Source organism: Hyperolius riggenbachi, chromosome 9 (genome assembly GCF_040937935.1).
Source record: "Hyperolius riggenbachi isolate aHypRig1 chromosome 9, aHypRig1.pri, whole genome shotgun sequence".
In the NCBI taxonomy this organism is placed as follows: domain Eukaryota; kingdom Metazoa; phylum Chordata; class Amphibia; order Anura; family Hyperoliidae; genus Hyperolius; species Hyperolius riggenbachi.
This window is the reverse complement of record NC_090654.1, coordinates 13,151,656-13,163,717: the sequence shown is the minus strand read 5'-3', so window position 1 is coordinate 13,163,717 and position 12,062 is coordinate 13,151,656. Positions and strand designations below refer to the sequence as shown.

Here is a 12,062-nt window from a genome sequence, read left to right as displayed (position 1 = left end):
TAAATGAAAATGTCATTTCAGGCTATATAGTTGATTTATTTATTTTTTGCTGCACGTTTAACTTTATTCAGTTGTTGGTGGTTGTTGTTGTTTTCACACTGGCTCTGCGCAATGTGGTTGCTGTTCTGCGCCGATATTACTTTTCTTAAAGGAGTACTGTAGGGGGTTAGGGGGTAAAAAAGAGCTGAACTTACCCGGGGCTTCTAATGGTCCCCCGCAGACGTCCTGTGTCTGTGCAGCCACTCACCGATGCTCTGGCCCCGCCTCCGGTTCACTTTTGGAATTTCAGAGTGTAAAGTTGGAAAACCACTGTGCCTGTACGGCCGCACCCTCCCTCCCGGTGACGTCAGTGGGAGTAAGGGTGCCGCCACGCAGGCACAGTGGTTTTCTGACTTTAAACTCACAAATCCTGGAAGTGACCCGGAGGCGGGGACCAGAGCATCTGTGAGTAGCGGTGCGGACACAGGACGTCTGCGGGGGACCAACAGGATCCCCGGGAACGGTCAACTCATTTTCCCCCTACAGTAGCCCTTTAAGGTGGCCACTAATGATCCAATCTTTTTCATCAAATTTTACCTAATCTATGTAGTGTAAGGGTAAATTGAGTGAATAATAGTAATGGATAATTTAAGCAGTTGCTTTATATTATATAGAAATGGTAAGATTGGATGAAAGCGATTGGATCATTATTGGTCGCCAGGTGCTGTGAATGTATTTTGTAGAAGAGAGAACTCAGGAGAATCATTTAATGAATAAGGGCTCACATGCCGATATGAAGACTAATGAATATTGGGAAGTAAGATGCAGCGTTAGGCGTATGGTTATCTCTTTCTTGACCATCCAGAACCATCACAGCCAGGAGGCTACAGGAGGTTTCTGAAGGTCTCCAGCCTCTCGTAGTACAGGTGGTGGAACATCTTGGCCAACGCTCGGAACGGCTCGTCATAGTTCTCCAGCTCCTTCTGCAACAGAAACAGACGGATGTGAGCTTCTGTGAAAACATCCGAGGAAACGGCCGCTTCATGTAATCTATGACATTTACACCGGACCCTCAAGTGACACCATTAGATAAACCTGAGTCTGTACAGTCCCAATCCTGCATAGAACTAGCCTCTGCTCCTTGCTTCTCACTGTTAGGGCTCAGCCACACTATAAGCGCTTTTCTGAGCCCTTGTGATTGATTAGCGCTTTCTGAGCGCTTTTTAAAAATTGCTCCCATTCACTTTCATTAAAACGCGTAAAAAATTGCGTACAAAAACGCTGTGATCATGCCATAGAATACGCAGTGATTTTTATGCAATTTTTATCGCGATTTTGATGAAAGTGAATGGGAGCAATTTTTTAAAAAGTGCTCAGAAAGCGCTAATCAATCTCAAGCACTCAGAAAAGCGCTCATAGTGTGGCTGAGCCCTAAGAGTCAATATTCTAGGGCCGTAAATCACAGTTTTTCTGCAGTCAGATTGCCTGGTGGAAAAACAGCGGAACTTTCACTGATAACTAATTACTGGTAATTAAACTCGCGCGTGGCTGAGAAAGGATAGGAGTGCATGGAACAAAGTTTAATAGTTTGAGATATGTCCGTATGGGATGAATTGCTAAAAATCAAAGGTTTGAGGTGAGAAGGATATGGAGGCTGCCATATTGATTTTCTTATAAGTAATACCAGTTACCTGGCTGTCCTGCTGATCCTCTGCCTCTAATACTTTCAGCCATTGGGCTTGATTCATGTGACGAGCGCGACTTGTCAAGTGACAGGCAGCCTATTGTGCCAATCAAAGTGCCAAGATCACATTTTACAAAGCTGCTGGACCAGTCGGGGCTCAGGGCAGGATGAGTGGAGCGGCCGTTAGTTACAAGGAGGCCGCATAAGTTACCAGCGCACGCTACGCTGCACTACCGTGCACGGCATGCGCACAACTCACACTCCTCCCATTACGCTGCGCAGCCTAATGAATCAAGCCCACAGCCCCTGAACAAGCATTTGCAGATCAGATGTTTCGGACAATATTGTCAGAACTGACAACTGGTTAGGAAATAAATATGGCAGCCTCCATATCACTGCCACCTCCGGTGTTATGTCTGATCGCGCTGCCCGGAATCTCCCTTCCTCATGGAGTATCACGCATGCTCAGTGGGAACTTAACTGGTTGCCGTCCGCGTAACGCCAAATCGGCGGGAAGTCCTGGGGCGGGGTTTTGCAGGAGACCGCTAACGCCGATGCGCGTGCATCTCTGCTTGAATGATTGGGCTCCGCCCCGCCTTCAGTCTCCCAGCAGCGATCGCCACTAGGAGACTGTTAGATGGCGAAACCGCCGTCTATTTACATTGTACAGTGATGCGATCTACGGCGGCGCTGTACTGGGGGGCTGTCCCCCTGAGAAGCACAGAAGTGATTGACTGGCGGGGGGAGAGAGGGGCAGGTATACAAAAAAATTAGTAATATTAATTTAAAAAATTACAAAAATAAAAAAATGCTGGCAGGGATCAGAGCTCTGTTGGTGGGCAGAAATGTGTGTGTGTGTGTGGGGGGGGGGGGGGGGGGGGGGGAAATCACTTGAGTGCTGAGTTGTACGGGTCTGCTGTGAGACTTTAAAGCTGCAGTGGCCTTAATTGTAAAAAATGGCCTGGTCACTAGGAGGGTGTAAACCTCAACTGGTTAAATATTATTTCCCCAAAATATCTCCGCCTCCACACCTCCTACACTCCCCAGATTTTAAAGGTATAGAGGGGATCCCTCTGTGCCAAATTGCAGCCCCTGAGCCCTGCTGATTACAGAGATAAATGACAAAAACCTATCTCGGGAACCAGCGGGGCTCGGTGGCTGCAATTTGGCACAGATGTAGTTCAGGGGTTCCCCTCTATACCCTGAAAATTTGGGGAGTGTAGGAGGTGTGGCTGCAGAGATATTTGGGTTTTTAACACAGCAGCACAATTGAACAGGAAATGTAGGAGCACAGGACATGCGGGGAAACGTAAATTTACAGGCAGCACGATCACACGCATCACCGGTTCACTTAGTTAAATGTGCCCTCAGTATGAGGTGTCCCCTTATCCAGTTTAAAGGGGAACTGAAGTGAGAGGTATACAGAGGCTGCCATGTTTATTTCCTTTTAATCAATACCAGTTGCCCGGCAGCCCTGCTGGTCTATTTCTCTGCAGTAGTATCTGAATCACACCAGAAACAAGCATGCAGCTAGTCTTGTCAGATCTGACTTTAAAGTCTGAAACACCTGATCTGCTGCATGCTTGTTCAGGGGCTATGGCTAATAGTATTAGAGGCAGAGGATCAGCAGGGCTGCCAGGCAACTGGTATTGCTTCAAAGGAAATAAACATGGCAGCCTCCATATACCTCTCTCTTCAGTTCCCCTTTAAAGAGGAACCGTAGCCAAGAATTGAACTTTATCCCAATCAGTAGCTGATACCCCCTTTCCCATGAGAAATCTATTCCTTCTCTTAAACAGATCATCAGGAAAGGGGAAGGGGGGGGGGGGGTAGGTATGGTTAACATTGTGGTGAAACCTCTCCCACAGTGTGATTTCAGGACCATGGTCCTGACAGTTTCCTGTCTGTGAACCTAATTGCATTGTGGGAAATAACAGCTGTTTACAGCTGTTTCCAATTACCAAAAAAGCAAGCAGCGTCTCCTTCGACTGACATCACCTGCCAGCAGTAAGACCCGGTTCACATTAGCGTTTTTTTGCGGAGCCAGCCATACGGATCCGGCCATCAGGATCAGATAAAAACTGTCAGTTTTTACAGCCAGTGTGCTGTAAACTGTCAGGTTTCTATTTGTTCCTATGTAGCAGCAAAATTTTCAGTTTCTGGTCCGCAGGGCACAACGGTCCGGAAAAATAGGGCCTGCAGCATTTTTATGTCCGTTGAGCAGAACAGACAACGGATCCATACAAGCGGATGGATGTGAATGGATCCATCGGTTACCTTTGCATCCGTTCGCTTCCCGGACCGTTTGTATAGTATACATTCCGCTTCCATTCCGCTCACCGCTAATGTGAACCGGGCCTAAGCAAAACAATGCCTGGCAGTCCTGCTATGATATATTTCACACAATGGGCTTGATATCACACCTTATCAAAGATTTCCCACCTTATCAAAGATAGCCCACCTTATCAAAGATAGCCCACCTTATCAAAGATAGCCCACCTTACCAAAGATAGCACACCTTATCAAAGATAGCACACCTTATCAAAGATAGCACTCCTTACCAAAGATAGCACACCTTACCAAAGATAGCACACCTTACCAAAGATATCACACCTTATCAAAGATATCACACCTCATCAAAGATATCACACCTCATCAAAGATATCACACCTTATCAATGATATCACACATTATGAAAGTTAACATGCCTTATCAGAGTAGCACAGCGGGCGTTACAAACCCGCAGGGGCTCAGGGCAGGACAAGTGCCATTGCCAATTAGCAGGCATAAGTTTGTAGCGCTCGCTATGCTACTCTGATAAGGCTTGTTAACTTTGATAAGGTGTGATAACTTTGATAAGGTGTGATATCTTTGATAAGGTGTGATATCTTTGATAAGGTGGGATATTTGTCATATCACGGTTGTGAATCAAGCTCGATATGCGTTAAAAACACGAGTGTGAGCCGAGACTACTGCGATCAGCTGTCATTTCTGAGCAGACATAACTCTAATGAACAACAGAAATCCTACAGATTGGGATATTTTGTTTTAAACAACAGCAATATGTTTTCAGAGATCTATACAAATATGAACAGAGTTCCCCCACATTAGCGTTCCTTCATTTCCAATCATGGCGATATGTTTATAATGTAGCTAAGATGACCGTAGTAGACCAGCCACCCTTCCGTTCATTCTCTAGGTTGGATCCTCTCCAGACATTTGCCGTATATTTAGCAGGCGGAGCTTGTATGGAGCTGCGATCGGTTCGGTAGACTAGTACCGCATACATCATATACGCTACGGTAGTCTCCGTATATTAGCATATTGTCACAGCATGTGTTTGGAAGGCAGATTTTTTTGCTTGCTGTGTGGGAAGAAAAGTTTGTTGTCTCTCTGTCTTCTCTCAAGTGTTTCCATAGGGGATGAAATCATCGGGGAGATAATGGCTGCCAAGTACTTCCGTAACAACAAGAGCTGGGGAATCGGAGAACGCTACAAGGGCTCTGCCTCGGACTAGTGATGTAGCGATCAAATTTTGCGTTTACGAACGCGAATTTACCGCAAATGTTCATGGACCTCCTGTTCATGGTGAGCTCCATAGACTTAAACGGAAGCCGAACGGCCACCGACTTTAGTGGTTAATATCAAAGACCCTAAACACACAAATTGGCAAGGTTAAAGAGACTCTGTAACAACATTTTCAGCCTTATTTCTTCTATCCTATAAGTTCCTATACCTGTTCTAATGTGGTCTGTCTTATGCTGGATACACACAGTGCGTTCCCGCACTCGATGCGCCTTTACTGCAGCCTTTCCTAGTTGCACAGTGGCTGTATTATCTCTGTTATATAATCTAATCTTCTTTCCTCTAACGGCTTTGTCAGCTGAGGCAGTCAGGCTGGAATGTGCTGTGCTGCTTGTGATAGGATAGAAGCTATACACACCCTCTCCACGCCCTCTGCAGGCTCTGTGTGAGTCACAGACTGAGTTCCTCTCAGCCTATCACATGCTGGTTAGCAGCCATGTCTTTTGTTTGTAAACACTGCCTAAAACTGGCAATTACAAGACAGGATTGCAGCAGGGAGTGGCAGAAACAGCACAGAGGGGCCCAGGAGAACATAATGAATAGAATGGTATGCTTTTTATTGTAAGAATTTTAGACTACAGATTCTCTTTAAGGAGGACAGTGGGAACAAGAGGACATGTTTTTTTCAAAAAGACCTTATAGTTTTTGAGAAAATCAATTTTAAAAGTTCTTGTTCTGAGTGTGGACTGCTGACTTCTCCTGATTCCCATTGGTCTGTTATTAGACCAAAGGGGAGCCTTGGAGCCAAAATTTTAAAGATGCTTTTGGCTTTAGCTATACTTAGGATATAGCTAGAGCATTGCCTCGTGGACCGGTGGGTGCGCAGAGATCTTCAATCAAGGTCACAATATAGAGGATATTGACGTGGGACTTTTCCGAGGATATTGACGTGGGAAGTTTTTTTTTTTTATTAAGGTACAGGTAAGTATTTATGGCTAATAAAGAATAATAAAGGACTTGGTTGTGTTTTTATTTCATTTAACGCTTTCTGGAAATAGTAAGGGGTACTCTGTACTCCAATACTTATTTCTCCTGGGAGGAGCACAGGCATCTAGGGTCCCCTTCTAATAGGGGACTCCCAGACACCACCATGAACACCCCCAGGTCGTTGTTGTCCCAACCTCCTCCTGGGGCACCGGGGTGGGGGAAGAGCCCCTTGCCCATGGATTGGACAAAGACTCCAGGAGAGAGGGGGAAGCTTGACCGCCCCTCTCCTCCGGAGCCCCCCCCCCCCATACCATGGACTATGTGGGCTGGTGTAGCTCAGGGTACGAAGACCCACTCTGCCGGGACTCCGCATTCTGGCTATCCCAGTCTGTATGGGTGACAAGGGGTTAAAGAGGCTCGGGAGGGGGGAACCCCACATAATTTGTTCTATATTTCCCACACTCTAAACATATATAAAAAATAAATACATTTATATACATGTTAATACATTATCTGTCATTTTACTGCAGCAACTTTGCTACTTTTACCCTCTAACTTTATCATCGATTTTCTCAAAAACTCTTTTTGAAAAAAGCTCCCACTGTCCTCCTTAACATACCCTGCACATTTGGTGTTTCTAGCACTCACGGGGGCTTTGCTATTAACCGCTAAAGTCGGTGGCCAGCGACTTCAATGTAAAAAATGCAAACACGATTAATGCGAACGGCAAACAGCCCATGTTCCCTAGGAACTGTCCACCGACGAACTGTTTGGGCCATCTCTACCTCTGACACAGGAGACCAGGCTCTGAATCCTGGATAACAAGCAAGGAAGCAGAGAGCACCCTTATCTGGCATCAGCCGATCACTGCCAGTCCTGGATAACCAAGACTCTAACGTATTTAGATGTATTTTTTGGGGGTAGAAATCCCAGAGAAGGTCAATGATAGGCTAATCATTCTGCCTTAAATTTACATTTTACGCAGCTCGGGAACGCAGCCAATCAAAACGCACCCAGGCTCTGAGTGAACCATCCATCCTGGACAGGCCCGACTCACCCCTCAGAGACCCCAGTGAGAAAAGGTACAGCCACCCCTTAAAGGGAACCAGAGAGGAAGCACCCTTGTGTATTTTACCATATATATCAGTGGGAACATTAGAGAAAACACCTACCCTGCTCTTTGTTTCATCCTCACTGCTAAGTGTCTGTTATCAGCTGTGATAAGAATCCCAGACTGAGCATTCAGTCTGGCTTTGCAGGGAATAATTATAGCTGAGTCATTATAGCAGAGCCACAAGGGGGCAGGCTTGGGCTTGTAAAGACACCAGAGAAGACAGACTCAGCTATAATCTTTCCATAGCAAAACTAGACTGAGTGCTCAGTCGGGGATTCTTATCAGAGGTGATAACAGTCAGATTAAACAGAGAACAATGAAACAAAGAGCAGATTAGGTGTTTACTGTCATGTTCCCACTGATTTATAAGGTAAAATACAAGAGGGTGCTTCATCTCTGGTTCTCTTTAAAGGACCTCTGTGGCGAAAATCTTAAAATTTAAAACAAATGTAAACATATACAATAAAGAAGTACGTTTCTTCCTGAGTAAAATGAGCCATAAATTACTTTTCTCCTATGTTGCTGTCACTTATAGTAGGTAGAAAAAATATCGGACAGAACCGACAGGTTTTGGACTAGCCCATCTCCTCATGGGGGAGGTTCACAGGGATTTCTTTATTTTTATAAGCACTTAGTGAATGGCAGTTGCTCCCTCCAACTGCCAAAAAAGTGTACGGTGAGCAGGGAGGCTGGCCAGCATCATTGTATATATCTTTGTCAGGGAATGTCTTTATAAAGAATAGAGGCCATGCTGAGAATCCCCTATGGAGAGATGAACTAGTCCAAAACCTGTCGGTAATGTCAGATTTCTACTACCTACTGTAAGTGACAGCAACATAGGAGAAAAGTAATTTATGGCTCATTTTACTCTGGAAGAAAACATACTTCTTATCTGTATGTGTTTTACATTTTAAGATTTTCGTGACAGTTCCTCTTTAACAACTTTCCATTTTATTGCAGAAAATTAATGAAATAATAAAAAAATAAAAAATACCCTGAATATCAATCATGCATAATTATGTAGAGATTTGTAACTGAACATGCTGTGTTTATATAATTCTACCAAACGTTCTCATACATTTCTCCAGCAGCAGTATTTCCACCACAAGGAGCTAATAAAAGGGAGAACCATGCTAATCACACATATTTCCGCAACACTCATGTGCTCAGTTTACTGCAATGTGTTCAGCACAGTTCTCAATAAACAGGTTCTGCTTTGTAAAAACAACAAGAGCCTTTTTTCCGGACAGCACAATTAGCTGCTGGATCTCCGAGATGCCAACGCCAGATGAACTGGCAGAAAAGACTCGGATTAACAACACTCTTCAATGTAGAACAGGGAAAGGTAGGAGGACGGTGCTTGAGTGAGACAAGCCGTTTGGTTTCTGGAAGTGTCCAAGAATAGTTTGTCTCTCGGAGAACTTATCTGCTGGGTACATGAGATGTAATTACCGCGGATGTCTCGAAATACTCCAGTCCGTGGCTGGCTGCCCACTCCTCCGCCTGGTGCTTGTCCACCACTCTGCGGCCGGTCAGGTCTGCCTTGTTGGCCACCAGGACGCCTGTCGGGAAAGAACGGCAGATAAACGACGGACCAGGACTAACATTTAAGGAAAGAAAATACAGTATTTTTCAGAATATAAGACAATTTTTCTACCCCCAAAATTGAGAGAAAAAAGTTACTGCGTCTTACATTTCAAATACAAGGAGTCCCCGACTTATGAACAACCACCGATACGAACTGCCGAACCGCTCGTGATGTCAGGGACTCTCAGTACTGTGTCCCCTATGTCCTCCTCCGCTCCCCCTGATTAGATGAAAACAGTGGCAGCGTTCCTCTTACCTAATCCATCAGCTCCAGTGGCAATCAAAGACATCTCTCCCTCACTGCTCCCCTAGTGCCGGATTCTGCTAATGACATGATCAACAAAAGCCGGGACTGGGGAACAGTGAGAGATAGGAGAGGTCTCTGATCTCTGCGGGCTCAGATGGATTAGGTGAGACATGCTGCTGCTGCTTTCATCTAATCAGCAGAAGTGGAGGAGGACACAAGGGGAGCAGAGGAGAACATGGGGGAATGGAGGAGGACAAAGGTAGATAGAGGGCACATGGGAACAGAAGGGGACACATGGGGGACAGAAGGGGACATAAGATATAAGGGAACACAGTTGGAAGATATAAGGGAACACAGTTGGGAGAGAGAACATCTACAAGACACCCCTGGACCAAGGACGCACCAGGTTTAGTATATGTTTTTTCTTCTGGTTTTTGCCCTCTAAACCTAGATGAGTCTTATAGTCTGGAGCGTCTTATATGCCAAAACATATGGTACATAAGGAGTGGAAAGAGGAAAAGACGAGCAAAGAAGGAATAGATACACAGAGGGATTGTGGGAAAAAGCAGCATTTCTGAACAACTTAGAAAGTAAATGTATGGCACATTAACCTTCCGTGCCCCTCATTGACTTTTTCTAGTTTTCAGACAAATTGGGGCGTAAGCAGATCTCAGAGAGTTCATGACTAGAGTATCACAGACACAGTACCGTGCTGTTAGACACGCCGGCAAAGTGAAATAACAAGTCTAAGGGAACTTTGAGCGCCAAGTGTGGAGGCGCCATAGGCCAAAATTTCATTATCTGCAACTGAGGGAAATGTAGGTGCCCACAGCACAAAGTAATCTTAAAGTGGAACTCCAGCCTAAACAAACATACTGTCATTAAGTTACATTAGTTATGTTAATTAAAATAGATAGATAATATAATCTCTTACCCACCCTGTTTTAAAAGAACAGGCAAATGTTTGATTTCATGATGGCAGCCATCTTTTTGGTTGAAAGGAGGTGACAGGGAGCATGAGACACAGTTCCAACTGTCCTGTGTCCTGAGCACCTCTCCCAGTTGCTAGGCAACATGAACAACAACATAGGAAATCCCATCATGCTCTGCACAGCATCAGGGGAAAAAAGCCCGGGCTTTTTTTCTTTGATGGGTGGAGCTTAGGTAAAAATGCAGCTAAAAATGATGCTTTGGTAAGAAAAACAAAGTTCTGATGCTGTGAAACTGTTAAAGAAACACCAAGCCTTTTCAGTTCTGCTGAGTAGATTTTTAGTCCAGAAGTTCACTTTAAAGAGACTCCGTAACAAAAATTGCATCCTGTTTTTTATCATCCTACAAGTTCCAAAAGCTATTCTAATGTGTTCTGGCTTACTGCAGCACTTTCTACTATCACAGTCTCTGTAATAAATCAATGTATCTTTCCCCTGTCAGACTTGTCAGCCTGTGTCTGGAAGGCTGCCAAGTTCTTCAGTGTTGTGGTTCTGCTATGAACTCCCCCTTCCAGGCCCCTCTATGCACACTGCCTGTGTATTATTTAGACTAGGGCAGCTTCTCTCTTCTCTCTTATCTTTTACAAGCTGGATAAATTGTCCTCTGAGCTGGCTAGGCTTTCACATACTGAGGAATTACAGACAAAGGCAAAGGTGTTTGCTGGAAGAAACGAGCAGCCTGAAACTTCAGTGCATGAGAACTGCAGGGGGAAAGAAACACACAAATGATCTCTTGAGATTCAAAAGGAAGGGTGTATACAGCCTGCTTGTGTATGGATGTATTTTCTATGTGTGGACATACTGTACATCAACCTACTTCCTGTTTTGGTGGCCATTTTGTTTGTTTATAAACAAACTTTTTAAAACGTTTTTTAACCACTTTTAATGCGGCGAGGAGCGGTGAAATTGTGACAGAGGGTAATAGGAGATGTCCCCTAACGCACTGGTATGTTTACTTTTGTGCGATTTTAACAATACAGATTCTCTTTAATGAGCGCCCAGATTTCCCTCAACTGCCAACAATAACACCGACTCCTATGGGGCACCCAATATTTTTAGTATAAAGCAGCAAAGGCACTGGAGGGGGAGGGAGGCTTGGGTAAGTTAGGGCTGGGCATTGATGAGGGGAGGGGTTCAGTTAGGGTTAGGCATTGCTGGGGGGGGGTAAATCGGGTAAGATGAGGCATTAGTCGGGGGTTGTGAGTGGAATCGGTTAGGATTAGGCATTAGTGGTGGTGATGGTGTTTGTGAGTGGTATCAGTTAGGGTTAGGCATTGGTGAGGGGTGAAGGGTGGGTTAGGGTTAGGCACCAGCAGAGGGAGGGCTCGTCTGAGAATAGGGAGAAGTTAAAATAGTGTAAAATTTACAGATATTTTACTATAACAATTGTCTCTGCCCAATAGTAGAATGTGTCTAATTTTACCAATATTGTACTATAGGCTATTTCCGGCATCCACATTTCCACTACACCCATTTTGGCCGTGCCCCTACGTGGCCTGTCACCCACCTGGCAGCTGAGGGCTAATGGTCTTGGATTTGACTCGTTGTAGCCACCTTGCGCAGTTTGCAAAGGAGGCCTCGCTGGTCACATCAAACACTAAACACAGAGCGCCAGGCTGGTCCCACTAGTGAGACAAAAACAGAACGTCAATCTCGCAAACTGCAAGAAGCAGGGATTATTGGTCACTCTATACCAGTGATGGCTAACCTTGGCACTCCAGCTGTGGTGGAACTACAAGTCCCATCAGACATTGCAATACTCTGTCAGCTCTATGCATAACTCGGGGAGGCAGAGGCATGATGGGATCTGTAGTTTTCTCACAGCTGGAGTGCCAAGGTTAGCCATGACTGCTCTATACAGACATAAATCAGATGGTGCTTGGCAAAGACTAACAGAACGCACTGCATGGTGTAGTTTGTGTCTTTTAACCACCAGGCTACTTGTTGTGA

The 12,062-nt window shown here is 45.0% G+C and overlaps 1 protein-coding gene across 1 annotated transcript in view; it reads right to left on the bottom strand.

The window, feature by feature from the left end:
* Positions 1-297: 297 nt before the first annotated feature.
* Positions 298-12,062, bottom strand: part of IFT27 (intraflagellar transport 27) — a 56,798-nt gene continuing 45,033 nt past the window's right edge. The window contains exons 5-7 of the mRNA XM_068255031.1: positions 11,620-11,737; positions 8,742-8,851; positions 298-962 (exon numbers count right to left, since the gene is read on the bottom strand). Coding sequence (XP_068111132.1) covers positions 864-962; positions 8,742-8,851; positions 11,620-11,737 — 327 coding nt within the window. The 3' untranslated portion in view covers positions 298-863. The remainder of the gene's footprint in view (positions 963-8,741; positions 8,852-11,619; positions 11,738-12,062) is intronic.